Below are 24,644 nucleotides of genomic sequence, written 5' to 3' on the forward strand. Positions count from 1 at the left end.
GCTTTTTTCAGGCCTACGTGACTTCCTCAATTGAAGCCAACCTTATAACTCCACATACAGCGCCTTAACCACAAGGTATCTTTCTTCCCATATTTCAGTTCCTCTTTCAAACATCCTTTCTAGTACACGCGCCCTTGCATAACAACACTGCAAGGTACAAGACTTGCTTCCCAGGATGCCTGAGTTAATCAGACTTGAATGTCCTTGTAAGCATGAGGGGGCTGTTCACAGCCATTCCCTCACAAGCCAAGCGCCAGATAAATCTCTCTTTCAAACTGAAACCTGCAAATTCTGTGTAGTTCTGCTTAGCGTCCTCTTCTGGAAACGAAGGGGTAAACGGAAAGAGAAGCACAATGATGTACTGTATGCAGTGTTGGTGTAGCCGTGCTGGTCCCAGGACAGATAAGTACAATGTTTATCTTGACATAACGAGATGGCTGCCTCACGTGAGATACTTTGGAAATATTTGGATTTCTTTCCAGGCCTGCTTTCTGCTGTTTCGTAGGTAAGATCTTGCAGCTACCCTGAGAGAGAAAACACTAAACCTTATTAAAATGAGATAAAAGCTGTTGCTCTGTAATGCACACATTGTTTGAGGCTGGGGAAATGTTACTAAGTTATTAATATACACCAGCTACTCTCTACTTCATGCCTCAGATTCTCTCTCTGGAGACTGTTCTAAGAACATATCTGAATAAACGTTAAATAATTTCTGAGATACTCTTCATACTGCTATTACTTTTCACACTGAAAAATATTCCTTAAATGGCACATCAACTTTACTCCATTGACATATCCTGAACAAGCAAATTAACATTCACGAAAAAATCCTCACAGAAATCCCAATTTGTTTGGTACTTTTTTCCATGCGTTGTGCCTGTTGATTTGTTAAGCAATTTTCCTTTCTATTTTCAGCCTGTTCTGTGTAGTGCTAGGCAGGCTTTTTCCACTTCATAAATTATAAATAAAAACAGCAGTGTGCAGTCACCTTGGTATATAATCCGCCTTTTGTACAACATCTGAACTTCAGCGCGTAACAGGTAATTATTTCAGCCAATTTAATATTTAAGAGAGACAATAGGAAGCGACATTGTCAGTATTGTGCTTGTTTACATGCATGCGCTCACATAGCATGTACACCAGAGTGGTAAAATGGCAGTTAAATTCTACCATATTCCATAGAACAGGCCATGTAACATTCCCATAGGATAAAATCGAGATCCATGACTCACTCTTTGAATGTTAGCTTTGTTTCTTTCTGTTGTTTGAAAAAGTTGTTGCTATTATTATTAAATCCCAGGAATGGCACTTCATTGGATGTAATAACAGCATAACCCAGTGGTGCCCAGGTAACCTAGAAGGCCACATGGCAAAGTTTCGGGGGAAACCCAGATGATTCAGAGGTGACTGGACTTGGAGTTACTTTTTCTGCCTTATGCAAGTGGGAACTGTCTAATAAGATTCCATTGCTTTTAACCTTTCCTTAATGCTAAATCCCTGTTGCAATGAGCTCTGGCATTAACAGCACAAGGTGGAGCAGCAAAACAATGGTGCTAATCTGGGCAGGTTTTGAGAGCACTGATAGAGTGGTATTTCTACAGCACTGCGGCAAAGTCTTTCCACGTATTCCTGGGAGAAGCCTAAACCCAGTGGTACCATCCCAGAGGCCAGGCTTGTTACTCACAATCTTCTTCCTTCCCTTCCCTAGAATCAGGCTGGCTCTGATTCTCGTCTCACAGCAGTATCCTGTCAGTTCATGCCACTGGTGTGAGGGAGTTACAATGAAAATGGAACAAACTGTGACCAGTCCAGGGATAAGAGCAGGAATTTTGAGATGTAAATCCAAGAGAAACATATTAATAGAGAGTGCACCTCAAGCATCTACCAGTCAGGCTGATTTAACACCCTACGCTGCTCAAACTGCTTGTGAAAACTCATGGAGCAACACTGAAAGTTCAAAGGCAACGTCTGTTCCTTAGACAGGGCACTTGACGGATGAGAACAGCAGCTGTCTTAAAGCTGATTGTTTTGCTGCTCTCATTGTCATGCATGCTCAGAAGCCTCTGCATACAGTGAGTTCATCTTAATTCCATAGGCAACCTGGCTGGGATGGGGTGGGGGGAATGGTGGGCAGCAATTGGGTATTTCAAGCTGTACTTGGTGTTTCTGTAATGGCAGTGGATAATTACATCAGAAGGAAGTATGCAGAACTGCATCACTTTGTTCAGTGGTGGAAACACGAGGCTTCCCAGCCACCTGCCTTATACTCCCTGCAGTTCCTGCAGTTCACCTCACCAACAATGTACTGAATTAATAATTGTTAATTAAGAGCCCTGAGATATCAGGAGTTAGTCAGGAACATGCACGCCTCACATTTCCCCTTTAATCAGTGCATGTGGGAAACAATTAAGGGAAATGAGAACGTGCTTGGGGAACCAAACACCTCACTACCAGTCTATTAGAGGGAATGCAGGCTAATTAAGAGCAGAGACAGCAAGTGGGAGATGGAAATCCCACTGAGAACCAAGAAAGCAGGGAAAGCTCTGAGAAGCTGCTGCCCAGTGAAACATCTGCTTTGTGTACATAACTTTTCCTTAATCACCCATATCTAGGGAAGGTTAGGCAGACTACTGTACTATTTCTCTTCTGCAGACTAAACAAATCCAGTTTTTTCAATCATCTCCCACAGGTCATGTTTTCTAGAACTTTCATCATTTCTGTTGCTCTTCTCTGGACTTTTTCCAGTTAGTCCACATTTTTCCTGAAAAATGGCACCCAGAACTGGACACAACACTCCACTCGAGGCTGTATCAGCGCAGAGTAGAGAGGAAGAATTAATTCTCATGCCTTGCTCACAACACGCCTGCTAATACACCCCAGAACAATGTTCCCTTTTTTTTGCAACAGCGTTACACTGCTGACTCATATTTAGCTTGTGATCCACTCTGACCCCCAGATCCCTTTCCGCAGTGCTCCTTCCTAAGCAGTCCTTTCCCATTTTGTATGTGTGTAACTGATTGTTCCTTTTTAAGTGGAGTACTTCGCATTTGTCCTTACTGAATTTCACTTGCACTTGCAACCCCTCCTACCTTGGTACTGTCAGCAAACTTTATAAGTATACTGTCTATACCATTATCAAATCACTGATGAAGATATTGAATAGAACCAGATCCAGAACTGATCAGTGTGGGACCCCACTCGAAATGCCCTTCCAGCTTGACTATGAACCACTAATAACTACTGTTTTCCAACCATTTATGCACCCACCTTACAGCAGCTCCATCTAGGATGTATTTTCCTAGTTTGTTTATGAGAGAGTCATGTGAGATAGCATAAAAAATCTTACTAAAGTCAAGATATACCACATCTACCACTCTGCCCCCCATCCTCACAAGCTCATAAAATTAAGACAAGAGGCAATGGGCTTAAATTGCAGCAAAGGAGGTTTAGTTGGGACATTAGGAAAAATTTCCAGTCAGAGTGGTTAAGCGCTGGAATAAATTGCCTAGGGAGATGGTGAAATCTCCATCATTGGAGATTTTTAAGAACAGATTGGACAAACACCTGTCAGAGATGGTCTTGATAATTAGTCCTGCCATGAGTGCAGGGGACTGGCCTAGATGACCTTTCGAGGTCCCTTCCAGTCCTACGATTCTATGATGTTTTAGGAATGGGACGCAAAGGGCCCAGATACCCAGCTGGTGCAAATCAGCCACAATTCCACTGATATTAACAGGGCCAGATCCCCAGCTGGTGTAAATCACCACAGCCCTATTAAATTCAACACCAATTTACGTCAGATGGAGATCTGGCTCACTGTGTGGACGAGGGAAAGCAAGGGCAGGAGACATATCTGAAAAGGAACAGTAAGGAGCAGAGTCTCGATAAATGGAATTCTGGTTGCTGGGCCTTGGCCGTAGCCGGGCCAGCAAAAGCATGTGCGTATGCACTGCAGAAGCAGTATGACATTCCCAGCAGATGCTGCTGCCTGCGTGAGTCACTCTTCCCACACCCAGCAGCCTTCCAGAGCCCTGCATCAGGGCACCTCGGGCAGTACTGGACTCTGAAGGATTTTGATTAAACCCTGTGCCTGACTTGCCTATGGGAAGAAATGGTGTTGATTTCAATCAAGTTGGCTTAACTTGACTGAAACCCCCCTGAGCATCCAGCAAGGCTGCACCCATGGCCAGCTCAGATGATCTTAAAGGTAATAACTCATGTGTCTGAGGTGTTGGGGGGAGGAGTGTTCATTAAGCTAACTGGAGTGGAAAACATCGTTTTGCCTGCATAGAAAGGGCTATAGTTTGTACATTTCAACCGGTTTCCTCTGCGATTGTTCATGGTTGCTGCATTTGTTGTGCTGGCTGCACCTAGATGCCATTGCAAAGGATGTTGCATAAAACAGTAACTGAACAGACAAGTAACACCAGAGTGTGGCAGGGGAGTGGTGGAGGTTTTATCAGCCCCCTTGTGGAATAAGCTGCTTCACTCACTCTCCCCTGGCTGGCCATTCATGCCAATAAAACTTCTGGTTCTGAGAGGGCTCAGAGGGTAACTGGGCAATTGCTCCTCTGCTTTTAGGTATCATGGGGGGCTGCTTTGCCACCTTTCCTATAGGAGGATGCTGGGAGGAACAGTGACGGGACATGACCTGACTTGCCTGGTCCAGCAGACTGTGTAACCCAGCATCTAGATGAGCTTGGCACTTGGATGGGTTCAATCCAGATGAGACTCAGGTAATGGTTAGTTGGGAGGAGCAGCCAGAGCAGTCACCAGGACTTATATCAGTGCCTCTGAGTTGGGAGTTGGGACGGCCCTTCGTGGCACAGGCATGCAGCATGGGGGACCCTGCACTGCGGCTGGATGGCCAGGCAGCTTTCGTGCCCAAGAGCCCTTTACTCAGCAGTGCTGGTTAAGAATGGTGCAACCATGAGGAAACCCAGGAGTTGGTTATATGAGAGACTCTTTCCTCCCTGTGCCATAATCCATGGATAGAGTCTACAGAGGGGCTTGAGATGGAGCATCCTCCACATAGGAGAGAGGGAGGTGCTGGCCCAGCATTTACGGGGTGGTGGCCTTGACCCTGGAGCCCACTCTACTGCCATGGTCTGGGAGACGGACTCTGGTAGCTCACAGGCCAGATTGCAATGCCCATCTCAGGAACTTGGGGATGGAGCAGAGATAGGATGGCTCCTGTGGAGGGATGGGTTTATTTTACTATTCTACTTCTGTACTCATGGCTAGAGTGGGACTGGCTGTCCACGGGGTCATTTCATTCTAAACAACACATGACATTAAGAGGGACCTGCAGCCTGTAAGGAGCGCTCGCTATGTTTCAAACCCCCAGCTAATTAGTACAATATCTCTCTCACTGTACATACCACTCATCTATGCTGTAGGACTCTGCCGCTCTGTGAAAGGAGAGTTCAGCCACAGTGCCAAGCGAGCAGCTGAGCCAGTTTGTCACCTCGGCCACTTTTCTCCACCGACTTTATAACAATGTTTCTGTTTATCACTGATAATGGGACTAACACAGATGCCCATTTTCATGGCTTTGGGCGGGTGCGGGAGGACTGGGAGGGTTGATCCCTGCTTGGATGTTTAATTTATTTGTCTTCCACTCAGTTCTGCAGTCTATTCTCTGTTGACCCCTTGGCTAATGTACGACCCATTAACGCATATGGATAACAATGGGAAGAGCTGTGTAATGGCCTGATTAAAGAAATCTGCCGTTCTGGCTGCATTTCGTGGACGGTTTGTAATGAAGATGTCAGAGAGCTGGACAGATAGTGCCAAGTATCCAGGCGAGGAGAGACAGTTTGCCCTGGCTGAGGAGCCATGATAACAATAGAAAACAATGCCAGGAAGGAGAAACAACACCAATAGTAACAAGCCTCTGGAGTCAGACCCCTCCACACCGCCAGTGACTTGGCAATAGTAACAGCCAGGCTGTGGGACTAAAGGGGAATGGATGAAGGAAAGGCAGCTAAAGTCTTTCAGAGACAAAGAGAAAGCCAGTGAAGCTGAGGGTCAGGAGTAGTGCTCACCGCACGGGCTACAACAGCCCAGGAAATGAGAACGCATTCTGACTACATCACTGGGGGAATTCTCAGGCCTGGCCATGCCGGGGCGACCAACGATATAATTTGCATTGGGAAAAAATATTCATGTCGGGCAACATTGTGGCAAAGTTACAGACCTCACGGGAGCTGGGCGGTGCAGCTACACCAGCCCTACTGGGCCACAGCTCCTGAGCAGCACCACTGCTGCTCCAGCCTGCAGAGAGGTGAGGGGAGCATCTGCACTCCTTTCAGGGCGGAACAGTGTGATGCAGTAGGGACTGTCTGTGTGGGGAGTGGGAGAGCAGGGGAGGACTTTAGGGGATGGGCGATGCCAGGGCCTGTAACCTGAGCTAGGTAAGGGAGGGGAAAGGTCAACACCTTTGCCCGGGAAGGGGAAAAAGGAAGGGAGTGGCAGGAGGGAAGCAGTTTGAGTTTGGGCTTGGGGCTGGATGGGCGGAATTCAGGGTATACTAGCTAGGATCCAAGCACCCTGAAAGCCCAGAAGGACTCGGTGGAGGGGTCCTGACTGTGCCTGCAAGCTCTGCTGTAACCTGTGTTCCTGTTGTCCAATAAACCTTCTGTTTTACTGGCTGGCTAAGAGTCACTGTGGGTCCCAGGAAGAGGGGTGCAGGGCTGGGCTCCCCACACTCCGTGACAAACAGCACCAGGACTGCTGCTGCAGCTCACCCAGTGCAGAGGACTCAAGGAACAGCACAGAGCTGCACCGGCCCCATACCTGGGGGGCAGGGGAGAGTACTGCGAAACAGGGCAGATGGGGCTGTTGTCAGCCCTGCCCCTCCTTTTGCATGAGGTCTCGGGGGGGGAGATGCTTTAAGTCACAGCCAGAGGCTTTCCAAGAGCCATGCCAGCAGAGGTAGCTGAGCGCAAACACTAGATCAGTGGGAGCTTCCAGCCGCATTCCCTTCCTGCACACTCTCTGATTTGCAGCTTTGATATATTTCTTACCCAGAAAATAATACATCTGGTGAGTGCAGATCTGATCAGTAAACACCAGTCCAGGGCTTGAGTGAGCTCTAATCTATCAGAGCTATTTGCAAACCAGCAGATGTGTCAATTCTCCAGTTGCTCCTATACTTCCTTGCTTTTGTTCTCATGGCCCTGAAACACCAAGATGCTCCCTTAGGAGAGGTTCAGGTATAACCAATACCCACCCTCAGTGCAAACACAGCAGAGGAATGTAAGAGACCTGCTGTCATAAACAGATAGCTAAGGGTTAATGTCTCTTACACCTGGAAAGGAGTAACCTGAAACATCTGACCAGAGGACCAATCAAGAAACAAGACTTTTTAAAATCTGGGTGGAGAGAAGTTGTGTGTGAGTCCTTTGTTCTTGGTCTTGTGCCTGTCTCTCTCTCGGCTATGAGAGGATTTCTGTCTCTTGCTTTCTAATCTTCTGTTTCCAAGTTGTAAGTACAAATATAGTAAGGCAGTAAGGTTTATATTGTTTTCTTTTGTATTTACATGTGTGTAGTTGCTGGAATGTGTTAAATTGTATTCTTTTGAATAAGGCTGTTTATTCATATTTCTTTTAAGCAATTGACCCTGTATTTGTCACCTTAATACAGAGAGACCATTTTTATGTATTTTTCTTTCTTTTTACATAAAGCTTTCTTTTAAGACATGTTGGAGTTTTTCTTTAGTGGGGAACTCCAGGGAATTGAGTCTGTGCTCACCAGGGAATTGGTGGGAGGAAGAAGTCAGGGGGAAATCTGTGTGTGTTAGATTTACTAGCCTGACTTTGCATTCCCTCTGGGTGAAGAGGGAAGTACTTCTGTTTCCAGGACTGGAAATAGGGAGGGTGGAATTCCTCTGTTTAGATTCACGGAGCTTGCTTCTGTGTATCTCTCCAGGAACCCAGGGAGGGAACACCTGGAGGGGGGAAGGGAAATGGTTTATTCCCCTTTGTTGTGAGACTCAAGGAATTTGAGTCTTGGGGTCCCCAGGGAAGGTTTTTGGGGGGACCAGAGTGACCCAAAACAGTCTAATTTTTTGGGTGGTGGCAGCTTTACCAGGTCCAAGCTGGTAACTAAGCTTGGAGGTTTTCATGCTAAGCCCCATATTTTGGACGCTAAGGTCCAAATCTGGGAATAGGTTATGACACCTGCTACCCACAGCAATGCCCTGTGTACTCTCCGCAGTGATATTGTCTCCAGATGCCCGCTCTCTGGATGGCAGGAAGGGCAGAATAAGGGCATGCAGGGTGGCAGGTTCAAATAAAATCCTTTAGCCAATCCATAGCTATTGTCTAACCGAGGTTTCTGGCCCATACTTGTATTTTGGCTTTTGTTTATATGGGTTTCCACCACCTGAGTTGGACTTTATGTTTCAAATGACTCAAAGCACAAACTCCACCCAAGTCCTGGAGTTTTGCATGGTTCCCACTCAATATCTTAAACAAACAACCCTACCTCTGCCACAAGTGGGAAAGGAAGTGCACATTTGACCCAGAATGAGGCCCAGGTTCACATATCTGAGCAAACCTTTCCACTAATCCAAGCTGAGATTCGGGATTGCCATGACAAACCTAAAACCCACTGCGTTTCCCTGCAACAGTCTTTGGAGATCTCTGCTCCACACAGCTCTGCCAAGGTGCTAACAGGCCAGGCAGACCACATGGCTTTTGTGATAGCTAGCCTTTTCCATGACGTTGCAATGGAGTGAGACACAGCAGAATATGATTTAGCTAAGCCAAATGTTAATGTTCTAGCATCACCATCAGGAAAGCGAGCTCTATCAAAACAAAACAAAACAAAAAGCCCACCATCTTCCCACAACTGAAGGTTGATGGATCTTGATGGTGATGAAAATGCTCCTGCCATTCTATAAAGATTTTGACTTTGGTAAAAGAAAAAAAAATCTCCCTGTATCAGCTGTCTGACCTCACAAGACTTCTGCCCACTAGGGCTGCATCTGAGCCAAAATCAAACCAGCAAGGCCGTGGTTGGACCTGAGGGCCCTAATCTGCCCTCTCCACTGCAGAACTGGTCTGATCTGGGCCCCGCTCAACCCCCTGGTGCTTGTGCAAGAAGCTCAGGGAGTCAGAGAAAGCTAGAGATTATTCATGGGTCCTAGCGAGTCAGTGGCTCTCCTCTCCCTTTCCTCAAATTCAGCTGGCAGAGAAGGAGCCTGGCACTGGCTTTCCAGCAAACAGGATTTAAAATGTTTATAAAGCAACATTTTAAGCCTTAAGCATTTCTATGAAAACATTGGAGGGGAAGAATTGCCCCGTGTAAAGCCTTATGACGTTACACACAAAACCCAGCCTCTCACACACTGGGCTCTTGCTTCATTTGGAGTTTCCCATCCATTGCACAGATGTCAGCCAGTGCCGGACTTTAGCTGGGACAACGATAAACGTTCTGAAACATGCTAAAGATGACACCAAAACTTGCTGGGTTTCTTCCCTTGCCACCCTCCGAGGGATACATCTGATATTGCATTTATCACAAAAGGCAGCCTCTGAGCCAGTTATGATTCAGGAGACTTCATCCTTTTAGCATCCCACAATAATGAACAATTTGGGTAAATGTGGGTTTGAGCCTTGGTGGAATTAAGAAAGTGTCATTTCCACATCAATTATTGAAAGGTCACTATATCTCCGCAGCTGTAAAACAGCAGCTGTAATGCAGGTTTAAGGATTTTCTTACTGCTGATGAGGAGGAGATAAGTCAGACTGGGCCATTCCTGATTGGCATTCGTGCTCACAGGAAATTGGATAATTAGCGCCTGCCTGATTCTGCAAGCTGCCCTCATTCTAACATTCTGATTGACATCCCCATTACCCTACTCATCTAAATGGCTCTGAGCGATTCTGGAAACTTTCCATTTTAAAAAGCTAAAAGAGGGATTCAGGTGGGGTTTCTATAGCTCATTTTCACTGCCAGTCACTTCTCCCTGTAGGCATCGGAGAGATTATTTCACATCAATGGATCCAGGTGCGGGGACTCTGTATCATGCCTCCAGTGTGGCCTGGAGCAAGTCATATAATCTCTTTGTGCCTCAGTTTCCCAATTGGATAATAATCCTTCCCTGCCTGGTTTTCAGATACTACAGCAATCAGACTAGGGCAATAAGTAAGTAACCAGGTAGATAATCTAAAGCCTAGATTTCAATATATAATCTAGGACTGTACATCCAATAGATGTATTGTGGGGACCTAATCCCAGGTTTCCTTTCCCTTCCCCTGATGGAAATAGCACGAAAAAAGTTTGTTTCAGGCACAAGACCCAGACTGCTATTAAGATGCAGATACAATTCCGAGCCCTGAAGTCTAACTTCTGCAGCACTTTGGTGGAGATCCCAATACCCCTGGATCAGACAATGCAAGATTTTTCTAGTACCTGAAAACCATGTTGGGTTCCTCCCAATTTGCATATCCTCCTCCTCCTCCTGTCCAATAGATAGTTCTGGGAGCAGAATTTTACTGCCAATATTCTCTGTGATACACAAGAAAGTGTGGAAACCAGCTCACCCTTCCATAGCCCCACTGAGTTCTACAGGGCTGGTGGTAGAAATGTTTTCTCATGAAACCATGCAGTTATGACCCAGAGTAATTGCAGAAAGCAGGCTAGGGCAGTAACAAAGTCGAAATGTTAATCACTTTTCTAGACAGAGCTGCACTTGATGTGCAGGATGGCACTGGACAGTTTCCAGCTCTCCCAGAACAAAGAGTGAAATAAATTCTGTTAACTGACATGTGCCAGGCATGGATGTCTGGGGATGTTAGCAAAGCATTCCTAGACAGAAAGGAAGAGATCAAACAGCAGTCCATAAAGCCTTGCTTACTACAGTGGAGGGCAATTCTATGCAGAATGTACTTCTCTGAAAATAAACTACTTCTATCAAAGACTAAAAAGTAAACCTATAGCAAAGTCCTGCCATGACAGGATGTTCCAGGCATAACAATTATTTTTCTTAACATGTAAAAAAAATGAATAAACACACTGAAAAGACAGATGCAGAGATTTTCCTTCCTGGTGTTCTGCACCATGCAGAACTGTGCCAGCTCACTTTTCTGAAGGGGAAGTGGTGGGAGCAACCAGGGCAGAGTCACAAACAGGATCAGTCTGCTGGAAAAACTTGGGTCATCTACTCTAGTCCTTTCCATGCTGATCTTCAGCAATGGGCTCTCTGTGTCCTTACTAACCACAGGAAGACATTGATCCAGCTCCTTTCCTGGACACTCCTTCTGCATGCTTTTTGCTCCTTCTCCTGGGATGTGCAAGATTCCTTAGGCTGAGCCCTGCCTCCCAGAGCTGCAGCCCCTTTTCCCCCAGCAGGTTCCCAATGCTCCCCTCGCAAGGGGACCCAGGCAGAAACTCCTCTTCCCTGCACCTTAATGACAGCCCCATTCTTTACAGAGAACTCCTGTCCCCGCCTTAACGGCATTTAATGAACGAACAGGGTGGGCTGGCCCTAGGCCTCTGCCCGTAAAGAACCAGAATACCCTGCTACAGACTCCAGCCAAGGCCATGGAACCTGGCAGAGAAACTGAAAATGGACTGGCTGTGCACAATGCCACCTAATAATCCCTGCCTCAGATGGGCTCCCTAATCCCTTTCTTCAGCTCCTGACATTTAAATTCAGTGCTTAGCAACCACAAAGGATGCAGCTTTAAGAATGCTAGAGATGAGCACCCTGAGCACCCCAGGGAGATAGAGACTGCCTAGGGTAGAGAACAATGCACATCCCCAGTATACTGCAGCAGGGACAGAAATACCTCAAGAAATATTTCACCTCAGAGACAGCCCATGGAAATCCAGCCATGTTTATTAAAGCTAAGATGTGGGAAGCCCTAGCTTGGAGTACATCGGCGCTGTGATTTTTGTACCAGTCAGCAAAACAGACAGACTGCGACTGAGAATGGGCTGACTCCAGACCTCCAGCTGCACCTGAAACCTCCTTCCTGGTTAAAACACTAATGAATACATGAAAACATGTAAGAGACTGGGACTCACAAAGGGGATTGAAAATGCTTAGGTGAATGGGCCCCTGGGAGGCCTGCTGGCTTCTGGATGTCATTCTCGTTTCCCACAAAGGGAATGTCACAACATTTCAAAGGCGACAAGAGGCGCTGACACCAAATAGCACAGGCTTTTGAAATCCTATTTTTTTGTTGTCTTTAGAGCTACAAACTAGTTTCTCATTCTCAACCAGCAATAGATGTCACTTGTCTATTTCTGGGCAAACCGAATTTGTGACAATCTGCAAAGAAAATGATTTAACTCGCATTCCCCTGTGGTGAATGTAGTATGTGCCACAAGTTAAGTGCCTTTGTTTCTGAGATAAGGGAGGCTGCCCCTGCTCCTGCTGTTTCACAGGGCTGCAGTGTCTGGCTGCGTTCAGGAACGTGAATGAAAAAGGCATGGATGAGCTCTCTTTGGTGACGTTTCCAAAAGCAAAGGATTTTGAACACATAACTTCAAAGTTCATGAGAAGGGGGAGGGAAGAGATGGCTATCAGGGTGACAGGTTTAACCACATTAAAAGAGTGTCCCTCAGAGACTCTTCCTCCACCTGGCTTTGATCCATTTTTTATCCACATTTCCTTTCATTTCTCTCCTTTTGTTGACACATGACAGGGGAATCGATACCACAGTGAGTGGAGCTGAGGCATGCTCTGGTTTTTAATCCTGTATCTGAGTCACTTCTATGAGCAGTCACAAGCCCTGTCTGGGCCCGTTATTAAATAGTCCAATTCTTGCTCAAGTAGTTACCAGATTTTTCAAATACAGGAGACCCTTGACCTTAAACTGACTCACAGGACACAGGGGACAAAAGGTCCCTGCTGAAAGTTCAATAAGTTTGAGTAAATCAACTCCAGTTATGATAGGAGGGAATTTTTAAAGCCTTTCCCACCTTCATAAAGTAGATATACTGCTCTGCATATTCTGACACGGATGTGTAGTTGGCTCAAGAGCTGTGACCCTCAAGAACCAAAGTGGAAGACAAGGCCATTCTGGGTCTCCTGTGTTTGCATTAGGCAATTCACAATTCCAAATTGAGAGCATTCTAAAAAAGTCAGGGTCAGTATCCCCTAAGGTCCTGACAGTTGCAAACCTTCCCTTCCCCCTTCCCAAATAATAATCACTTGATTAAAAGAGGGAACGCACCCCCCTCCAGACTCTACAGCTGTTACTGTGAATGGATGGGAGCATTTTTTAAACAGGATGTCATCAGGAGCAGCCAATTAGATGAACAGTAAGAGGCCACCCACCATTTCTTTAGAAGACTATAAAGGTGAAAGTGATATAAACCCTCAAGGTTCAGTGTATACTTCATCCACTAGCTCCCCAGGGTTAGGGAGAAGCTTCCTCTGAAGCAGAGACAAGATACAGTGCTAGATGGACCATTGGTCAACTCTAATACAGTCAGACTGCAATGTTTCTATCAGCATCCTACTCCCTGGGCAGTGCAGGCACCTATCTGCCTGTGTAGCTTTGTGCTTAAGTCCTTTCATTTTTAAATGAGGGGTCACTGTTTCCAATTTTGCCTTTTGCTGGAAACTCTGAGGCTGGAGGAACCTAGTCCCAAAGGACAGGTAGAGCTCAAATCAATGTCAGACCCGTGTCCTTGCTGACTAGACTTTGCTGCACTGTAGCGAACAGATTTACCAAGTGGGAAAGGAGTGGGGAGAGGGAGAGAGAGCACACTTCAGATGAAAAAGTTCATCCATTTAAAATAATTAATAAATGATGAATGGCATAAATTACCATGAGATGTGTTATGATATGTTGCAGAGACTTCTACTGACGCCTATGGCTGATTTTAAAGCAACCCATTATTAAGCCCCTATAAATTGAAGTGTGTAAATCATATGTGGCTGTCTTTAGAATAGGTTAGAACACAGCTTAAATACTTCATTAGGGAAAAGACAATTTCTGTATGCAAGTAGTAATGATGTCTTTATAATCTTCTTTCCGACTGTTACCATTGTAATTCAATTACACGAGACATTCTAGAGAAGCTAAAATTGCTAACTGAACCTGCAGCTCCACACAACCACTGTAAGATACTACAAACCAGGATGGATAATTCCTTCAGTGACCATGCCTCTTCTCTACCAGGTGCACTGGTGAAATGCTAAGGAATGACAGACACAGCAATCTGGGGTGAGACGGAACAACTAACTTCATTGTCAAAGTCAAGGGCCATGAATGTGAACAAGCTCAATAAAGATAATTCATTTCCATACACATATACCGATCCTCCCAAACATGGCAGAACACCGGAAGGGAGACAGGAGGCAGTGGGATTAGTATAATGGATGGGTCTAGAAAAACCTGGATGTAAGAAAGAAATGGGATTTCCCTGGACCACTTGATGGTACTGATGGTTGTGTTCAGTAGGATGTATAAGGAACTAGCACATTCCAGAGAATTCCTCCAGTAGCCTTAGAATCATAGAATATCAGGGTGGGAAGGGACCTCAGTTGGTCATCTAGTTCAACCCCCTGCTCAAAGCAGGACCAATCCCCAACTAAATCATCCCAGCCAGGGCTTTGTCAAGCCTGACCTTAAAAACCTCTAAGGATGGAGATTCCACCACCTCCCTAGGTAACCCATTCCAGTGCTTCACCTCCCTCCTAGTGAAATAGTGTTTCCTACTATCCAACCTAAACTTCCCCCATTGCAACTTGAGACCATTACTCCTTGTTCTGTCTGAGAACAGTCTAGATCCATCCTCTTTGAAACACCCTTTCAGGCAGCTGAAAGCAGCTATCAAATCCCCCCCTCATTCTTCTCTTCTGTAGACTAAATAATCCCAGTTCCCTTAGCCTCTGCTCATAAATCATGTGCTCCAGTCCCCTAATAATTTCTGCTGCCCTCCGCTGGACTCTTTCAAATTTTTACACATCCTTCTTGTAGTGTGAGGCCCAAAACTGGACACAGTACTCCAGATGAGGCCTCACCAATGCCTTTCTTTGTGTCTTCCCCTCCCCTGCCCCACAGTCAATATTCAGGTCCCAAATAATTAACAAGGAACTCCCATGAATGATGAACCAGTGGCAAAGGCTTCCTAGTAGGTGTTACTTCCTGAATGCTTAAGTCATGTGATGTGGCAAACTGCTGGAGATATATGGGTCAAGTCCTCAGCTGGTGTAAATCTGTGTCACTCCACTGACCCCGGTATTTAACGTCGGTGGGGCTGCACTGATTCACAGCAGCTGAGGACTTGGACTTTTGGTTTTGTGCATGTCACAAGTTTGTAATGGAAGGCAGCACATATTTCATACTCCCATTGCTTTGGGAATGGCTCGTTTCTGGTGAAAAGTAAAGTGTACTTTTGAACATGCCTAGGAAAGGGATAAATGATGGGAATAGAAGTAACTGTCTAAGGTATAGTCTATACTACAATCCAGAACAAACAGTCTCTAAAGCCAGGACACAATATGATGGGCTCTGTAGGTCTAACTCTTCACTCACACAAGCTGTACACCAGCATAATGCCCTAGATTTAAACTGCATGAGGGGCTAGTTGGGCCCTGTATCCAAACCTGCCGACTAACACCACAGTGTGGCTGAGGGCACAGTTATCTAGGAGTTGCTATGGATATTGACAAGAGAAATGCCTTTGTTATCAAGTATCTGTAGCATTCAGTTTGTGTTGAGCTTATCACCCCGGCCAAGCCAGTAGCCTATTATTTCTTTACTTTGAGACAGTAACACCTGTTCAATCCTCTGGTAGCCAGTGAAGTCAGGGAGATGGCAGGATGATCATGTAACCTGAGAGCTTCAGTCTGTCTCAGTTCAGGTGACAGAACTCTCACCTCCATTTGCATTCCTGTCATTGTGACCTCAGCATTAAGAAGCAGGAAACTCACAGAAAGACCAGCACACAGAAGCAGAGGAGGAATTAACTGAAATCTAGTTAGACTGTAAAGCGTGGACTATGCAATCTAATTACAACTTTTTCTCTCAGGTCAAATTTTGTATCCGTCTGGGCGGCCTTCCCCCTCCGCTTCCCCCTGCACAAGTAGCAGCCTGATAAGGGTTGTAGGAAAACAAGGAAAACGAGAGGTGCAAGCACTCCTTTACCTTTACATGCCCCTGCAGCTCCCAGGTGATAGATCCCTGCTAACACACGCCAAATGGCAGTCTGCTCATCCACGGTGATTCCCAAAGTCTCCATAGCAGCTTGAAGCTGGGCAAATGCCACAGAAGCCTTCTGTTTCTCTTCAGTCTAAAAGGGGGGGAAAGAAACAACAAAAGAAATGTAATTCTCTCTAAAGCTAGAGCAGGGGATTCTTGAAAACACAAATACTCAGACTCAACCCCGGTGGGAAATTAAAAAGGGCACCAAGATGCCAAGAGAGGAAATGGTGGAAAATTACTAGTGAGGCTCGAAAATTTCCCAGCCAAACATTTTTCCTTCAGAAAATGTCCTAACTGAAGCATTTCATGGGAACGTGATATTTTGGAGAAAACTTTGTTCTGGGACAACAAAAACCTGAAAAAAGCATTTTGATAAGGTTGAAAGACAGCATTTTGATTTTTCACTTTGAAATGACTTTCCATTTCAAAATTTGATAAATATTATAAATTATAATATAAATATTTTAACAGTTAGAATTGGAACAAAACATTTCAATTTTATCTAAACAAAATGTATCAATTGATCCAAAATGAAATTTTGGGGAAATTTTGCATTGTTTTTATTTCATTTTGAATCAGAATGTAAACCAGTTTCAAAGTGGAAATTCTGAGTTTTGACAAGCCCTAAAGATCACAATTAGCCTGGTATGTGTAGAGATGCCATCCGAGTGCCGAAGGAGCAGGCTGAAGGAGGTCTCATGAACCCAGCACTTTGCCTGCTAATGCGACTGCACATTTAGTCATGTCTTGGGCTGTCACGTCGCATTCAGTTCAAGAGGCACAGGCAGGAACGGTGGCAACCCCAGGGCAATTCCTGCTAAGTCGGATTTTATTGTCATTTTGGTCTTCACCTCAGACTGGCTCTGCTGCCAAACACAGTGCAAACTGGGCATGAGAGTTTGAATGGAACTTTGCCGCAAGCACCAAGCTCAGCATGTTAGTGATTCCCCCTAGAGTGTGAATATGCCTATGCAGATTCAAGCTGGCACCTGGAACACTAGGCGTGTAGTACAGGCCCTGGTGGCACGGGGCTGGCTGGCTTCACTGCGGCACTGTCAGTTTGCTAATGTTCAGAGCATGGGAAAGCACATGCAGCATGTTTTTTGGGGAGGCATTGCCAAAAATTCCCATCTGCCTTGGAGAGGGATGTGCTGCACAATTCAGTTCTGAATCTGAATTCCAGCCCCCGACCAAAGACCAGGACGGTCCTCACCCGGGGTTTCGCTGCAGTCATCCATAACAGCAAGAGAGTGAGAAAACAGTTACAAGTGTCAGGTCCAGATCTAGACTACAAAATGCACTTCTGCTCAGGGGAGTGGAGCTCTAGGGTCTTTATCCTTGCCCTTCTCTACTCAGTCCTGCAGGCAGCAGCACTCATAGCTGTGCTAAGACAGTGCCTGGGACTGGCCAGATGCCTTTGAACCCAGCACCATGACCTCTTTAATACAGGAATCTTCATCGCTGTTATTAGACCCTTCAGAATCCAACTACTCTCCTTATATGCAGCTAATCCTACCTATGCTCTTCACAGAGACAGAAAGTACAGTACCAATCTTTTTTTAAAGGCTCCTGGTTGCTGTACATGAATTAAACGCATATATTTAATTGTGAGAGGTGCTGAGAACCCACTGAAGTCAATGAGAGGTGTGAGTATCCTTGAGGAAAAACCCTGAAGATGGGAAAATGGTCACTTTGCTTTATCAGTGTGTTTCTTGGGCCACCCTACAGAATGAGAGAATTCTACGTTAGGAACGTTTACAGAACCCTACACAAATACTTCGTTCACAGCAAGGCTGGGGGTAAACCTACCCCGCCATGCACTAACCAGCGATCCCTGCAGCTGTGCACTACCAGTTCCCTAGTGCGCTTCTCCTATTTCAAAGCCAGGTAGATCAGTGGGCACCACAGAACTTTTCGTGTGGGGCTGCAGGGTCCCCAGGGACACTGTGTGTGGTGGCAGGCGAGTGTAGGATAGGTTTACATCCCAGCTTGCTGTGAACTAAGGGGATGGCTACACTTCGAACTGGAGGGGTGATTCCCTGCTCAAGGAGACACAGTCGCACTAAAAATAGAGCGTAGCTGATATGGCGTGAGCAGCAGGAAGGGCGAGCCACCCCAAGTCCCTGCCTGGGGTCTCAGACAGGTATGTCCTCATGGCAGCCAGCCTGTCCCACAGCTTGCAAAGCCACGGCTACACTCCACTTGCTGTTGGTTTTTGTTGTGGTGCTCACAGAACTGAGTTAGTGATTGCTGAGGGGTAAGCAATCGTGACTTGATTATGGTTGTGATGGGCAAACAAAATAACATCCCAACCAGTAATATACGTACTGGGGGCTAGACTCACAAGAGGGACTGAGCCGCCTAACTGCCCCCTTAGGTGTCACTGGCATTCACAAAACCACCTCTCAGCTGCCACCTACACCTATAGGCACCTAAATTCTCTAGGTGCTTAAATTTCCACCAGTGAAATCCTGTAGGCACCTGTTTCTGCCAGTGGGCATGTGCAAAGGCGCCTGAGTTCTGACATTACTGACCTGCTCACCACCTAGCATGGGTCTAAGCCCCAGCCAGATTCACAAGTGAGGCATTCTCCGCTATCTCATTGCGGGGCCCGGTGCCACATGCATACCACAAGCTCACCTAACCAGCACTCTTGGAGGAGGCGGTGCTGCAGCTGCTCCTCTTATACCCAATAGCCCGGTGGTGAAGGTACTCACCTGGGGTGAGGGCAGCAGGTTCAAATCCCCACTCTGCTTTATTCAAACAGAAACTTGCACCAGGTCTCTCACTTCCCAGCTGAGTGCCCTAACTTCTGGTCTGCTGGGTCTGAAGTGGCATCACCTCCACCACCACCTGACCTGGCCTGGGCACCTATTTCCAGGCATGGTTCACAACGATTGGACTTGAAGCAGAAATTAATTCAGAGAAGCTCAACAGCCTGTGATACACAGAAGGGCCGACTGCATGATCACAATGGTCCCTTCTGGCCTTAAAAGCTATGAATCTATGAGAAAGATCATTGACTCTTCTCAGCACAGTATCTGCAATTGGGATTTGCAGAGAAGTGAAAATTATTATGATTAGTTACACAATTATTATTAGTTAAATATATGTGTTACCCAATTCCAATGCTACAAAAATTAGAATTTCAATGCACAATTAGTCACAGATTTTAATTAAATGTTTTGTGTGATTCTATTAAACCCTGTATTTAGGAGGGTTGGTTACCAATTTAATGATTTAATCAGCTGATTTATATTTTCATACAATTTATATAATTCTGTATGTTGCCGCAGCAATTTGGAATCTAACCATCGGTCTTCTCTCTTCTTGCCAAATATTCCTGCCTGCTGTTAAATTAAGTCAGCTAAATTGCTTCAGCCTACCCAGCAGCCCGGACTATATCCTTATCCATTCATTTCCAATATACTATTTGCCCTGTAGATATTATTGTCAGTAATATTTCCATGATGTGATATTAACAAATAAGACAAACCTGATTTCCTTTCCCCTGTCTAGGAGTTAAATCTAAGCAGGAGCTTCGTATGTCATGGACTGGGAAATGGACAAATGTCAGACCCACGGAGAAAGTTATATTTTTATTTTTCTGATGTGATGAATGGCAAAAAAATCAGGTGCCCCAAATCTGCACTGTGATGAAAACCAGAGACTGCCACAGAGGCACAATGTGAGCTGCAGTCCACGCCCAGAACAGGGAGGAGGGACTGTTTGAATGTTCTCATTCTAACGCCATCACCAGGTTATTTTGGCTCTTTCTGCAAACAATAGAATCTACTGAGGATATTAATCTTGCTTGCCAGTGAAAGACTGAGTGAGTAAATTCCCAATGCAGATTAGAGAAGCATATAAATGAATGGTGGGTTGGCTTCTTGCAGAAATGAAATAGCTTTAACAAACAGAAGAGACACTATCTGTACACACACTTCCAGGGAAAGTTCTTTCCAAATATTAGCAGTGTGGGACCAGATCAAAATAATAAAATGGCACAAAAGCGGATCACCAGCATATGACAGGGTCAGCATTGCTGTACGGGGAACCATATTTTATATCTCTGGCTTCAGAACTGTCCACCGTCCAAGAAGTCAGCCATGCAGTCCTCAGGGACCGGCAGAGGCTGGGAAAGCCATTTAGAAGGGAACCAGGAACAACCTCCACCCCTCCTCTAGTCACTTCTTGCCCATGAGGTGGTGAGATCCCCCAATAGATGCAGCAGGCAGTGTTCGCATGCAACTGAATGGCCACGCTCCAGCCCCTGACACCCACAACAAAAAACTAAACCCCAGTGACCTAGGAAAAGCACAGACTGGACTCTCTACAAAGGCCATTTCCAATGGAAGCAGACAAATGGGTTTCAAGTGGAAAATTTTGAGAAAACAGAAGTCAAATTTGGGCAGAGGGTCAATACCAAGTATCAGGGTCTGTGCACAGGTTCCAGAGGTTGACCAGGGATCAGAATCCAAGTCAGAGCTCCAGGATCAGAGAAGGGCCCTCGTGGTGGCTAGCTAGGAAACCATGTTATTGCCTACATACTTTCTGGTCCATCCCATGAGCTGATATAGGATCAAGGAGCCAATCAGGAATAGCTAAAGCAACTGTAAGTCAGATCACCCAAGGTGGACCTTCTGATGTGATGAATGGCAAAAAAATCAGGTGCCCCAAATCTGCACTGTGATGAAAACCAGAGATTGCCACAGAGGCACAATGTGAGCTGTGGTGGATTATGGGTTGCAGGGAGTGACCAGGTTACAGGGGTGGCCATATGGGGATGTTCATTGCCGGGGAGCCCTGCAGGCCTGGGTTTAAATCCCACCAATCCTTGCAGCAGCAGAAAGGCTGCCTGGGCTATCTGTTCCCCAATAGCAGGCTCCACATTGTCATCTTTGTTTCTTTTCAAGACAAGGAAAAGTAGAGCATTAGCCTCGCGAGCAGTGGTGAGGAGTCTTTGCAAGAGGAAATATATCAGACTAAGCCCATCATAAGCAGAGTTGTCTATGGAGTGGGCAGGGGGAACTGATTTCACTGCTGTCTCCATGCATCACACCCACTGCAAGCAGATGGACCATCTTCACATTTCATCCCTGGGTGCTGGCCTACACAGAACGTCATTTCAGCCCTCAAGCCCACATAGGAGATCCTCAAAACTGTGTAAGTTTTCAGCATGGCAGTCACTCTTTGCCATCACCCCTCCATTTGCTTGCCTGTCACGGATTGTAGCCCCTTGACCCTTGCCAGATCATGAAGGCTCTGAGCCCCGCTGCTGCACCCACAGTAGATGCTGCACCCCTGGGTGGATTCAGACAGATCACTGCATGAGTGTGTTCTGTACAACGTTCAGAGCCTCACTGACTCATGTCACTTCACCAAGCCGATGTCATGTACTAACAGCCTCTAATTACTATGAGCCAGAGTTTTCAAGGTACTTAGGTGCCTAAATACCTTTGAAAATCTGGTCTGACCATTCGGTGATGGCTTTGAACCAGTGACTTAAGATGAAAAGTTCCATCTCTCCTTATCACTCCCCTCACCCATCCAGTCACCCTGGGGGCTAGCCAGAAATAGATCTTCCACAAAGGGCTCTTCCTGTTCAGTTTCGGCTGGAACTCTTCATCATTTCCACCTTGGCTCCAGGGGTGAGTTCTGTTAACGGGCGAGATGAGCCCAGGCCACAAAAATCACCAGGGCTGAGGCTGCCTCTTTGTGCTGCATGCTGCCCAATGGACTCTGATCCTGGCTGGTGCCTTTCGCTAATGATGATCTGGATTTCAAACTCCCTAGTGCTGCAAATTGTTGGCTATTGGCTGCGATCCATAGCTAGCGAAGGGCCCAGTTCTGCCTCCTTTACTCACCTGGAGGAATACTTGGCTGCAGTAGTGTCCCACTGGCACAAGGGCAGCAGCATCAGAACTAGACACCGAGGGCAAACAGTGCCAAGGAGCCCTACTGAAGGCACCAAGCTCCTGCTTCCTCCGCTGCAGGGGTTCAAAGCACAAAGGCAGCAGGGGAGCAGGCAATGGGAAGGGTAGCAGCTCGCATATGCAGTCACAGATGCTAACCAGGAAAACTTCTGTGAGCTTCCTTTATTTCTATATGATGACCTACTAGAAAGCACCTGCTACAGGCATCCGCAGCTTACGCATCAGTGTATTAATTCCATTGTATCAGCCCACAAATAGCTTCCCATAGCACTGTAAATATCATTCTCCACTCCCGCTCGCCACGCAAGGAAATCCTGGGCTCATAGCCACTGGCCGTCCGCCCCTTGTCAAACCCCAGATAAAGGCAGGAGAGCAGATTTCTCCTTGCTGCCACCATCCCACAGCTGGTCGCAATCCTCCTTCGCTCCCGGCTTTATTAAGTTCCTGAACTCTTCTTTACTCTGGACTGTCAGGCCAAGTTCATCCCAGCGCAACTCTGCTGAAACCACCAGGAATTTGGCTGGTGCCTCTCTCTTGTTACAAAAAAACCCACCCCCAGGAGAGTCATGCAGATGCTTGTGATGTCACAGAACTTTTCCTTTTAAAGAAGATTTTCGATCCAGACACATGCTGCCCTGAGACAAAACAAAACACTTGGGAGCATCTACAGGGAGCACCGCTGCCTTGGCAGTGGATAGACTGTGTGATCTAATGCGTCTTTGCTGCTGCTATTGTCTATGATAAGGCTACTGATGAGAAAACCCATTTAAAGTCTGCAGTTTTTCCAAACACGTGGTTGGAGCTGGGCTGTCTTGGCTAGACAGAAATCCATGATATGACAAAGGAGCTGGTAGAAGGAGAAGGATACAAGGCCTTGAAAGCAGAGGGAGAATATGAAATAGACAAATTACTGTGGGAGAAAACAAGCTGCTGCAAAGAACATCACTGGGACGGGTATAAACAAACAGCAGGATGAACAATAATTCAAGCACACGTGGAACCACTTGTGTGACTCATTCTGTGGATTAAACTAGTTTCAGGTTAAATTAATCCAAGTTCCAGTGACATTGGCTTTGCTTCCGACACGTCAATATTCACATGTGAACGTTATGAGAATAGCCATATCCCTGCAAATTTCATGCAAAGTAACACTTTGGAGGTGACCATCATTCAAATTATGATAAAAAATGGGCAAAATTCTTCAGTGCTCTAGATGCAGCCTTTAAAGCTCTGCAGCTTTTATGGCAACATGGCTCTGTGATGATCAGCCAGCAGCTTAGCCAAGACTTTCCAAAGCGATCCGTGATTGTGGAGACCCTCTCTGAGACAACTTAAAGGGGCCTGATTTTCAAAACGCGCTAAGCACCTACCCCCTGAAAATCAGGCCCACTGAAAGGTGTCTCAGACTGGCCAATAAAAAACAGAGAAACCTCAAATCACCAGCCACTTTTGGGAATCTCGGCCATTGGCTTTCTCATTGTACAAACTATAAACTGCAGTAAATGTTTTAGTCAGAAAAAAGGAAGTGTCGGGGAGCTGTGGGTGGCTTTTTAAAATTGACTTTGTTTGTTTTATTATGAGATTCCTGTACTATTGTGCCATTTCCCTTAAACCCAGCCATGGTTTTCAGAAACAGACTCAATCTCCAGGGTTTTATGCAAGTCAATGCCTCTGGAATACCTGATGCCTCATTTCTCTTTCAATCTGCACTGTTTAGCATAGCATGTTGCAATACTGCACAGGGCAACTCATCAAGTTCTTTGGTGCAGCGGCAGGATGAGTGGCACAGCTGTGGTTTCCTCTCCCAGTTAACACGGCTGCATGATTTAAAAGAGTTTATTCTCAACAGGCAAGGAACTTAGAGGACCCTCCCCTCATTCCCCGCTCAGCTCAGTCACTTAATAAGCCCTGCATGCTCTGCGAGAGCAGCAAGCTCTGCAAACGGAGCTTTCCTCGCTGGCTCAGAGAAACAAAGGCAAATTCAATCAGCTCTGGTTCTTCTCACTCCTTAGAGTGGCTTTATGGGCATGGCCAGTGCTGGGCTCATCAGAAGTGAATCCCCTTTTTTCTAGGGGTTTGGCCATAAAAAAATTGATTTCTGCCATGCTGTGAAGTGCTCCTCTGCAACCAATGCGTGGATGAGGATTCAAAGTGATTTTACTTTGTGAAAGCCACCGTGAAACGAAGCGCCCTCTATACAGGTGACATTTTCCTGGGCTCCTTCTCCCACAGAACATAGGTCAACATGACCCCTCAAGCTGGCTTGCTTGGTTGCCCTTGCATTGGCTGCGCTTTCTAAAGCCGCTGTGAGCACAAGTTGTGTTACAGCCCGACAGCACCAGTCCCGGGGCTGGATTTGCGGGTTGTGCTCTGCAATGGGGCATGCTGTGAGAGAGCTGGTTTCCTAATGTGGATGAAGCAAAGCCCAGTTGCATTTCTGGCTATTGTTACAATACTGTATGTACAAGCCTGGGCGTATATTATGCCTCCTATTCAGATTAGGGAAGTCCTGGAGGAGAAGCAGACGGGACGT

At 46.1% G+C, this 24,644-nt stretch overlaps 1 protein-coding gene across 2 annotated transcripts in view; it reads right to left on the bottom strand.

The window, feature by feature from the left end:
• Positions 1-24,644, bottom strand: part of MYO18B (myosin XVIIIB) — a 203,622-nt gene that overhangs the window by 146,978 nt on the left and 32,000 nt on the right. For both annotated transcript variants that reach the window (XM_030583194.1, XM_030583195.1), the window contains exon 12: positions 16,119-16,263. In XM_030583194.1, the coding sequence (XP_030439054.1) occupies positions 16,119-16,263 (145 nt within the window). The remainder of the gene's footprint in view (positions 1-16,118; positions 16,264-24,644) is intronic.

The sequence above is a fragment of the Gopherus evgoodei genome, chromosome 13 (genome assembly GCF_007399415.2).
Source record: "Gopherus evgoodei ecotype Sinaloan lineage chromosome 13, rGopEvg1_v1.p, whole genome shotgun sequence".
NCBI classification, from domain to species: Eukaryota; Metazoa; Chordata; order Testudines; family Testudinidae; genus Gopherus; species Gopherus evgoodei.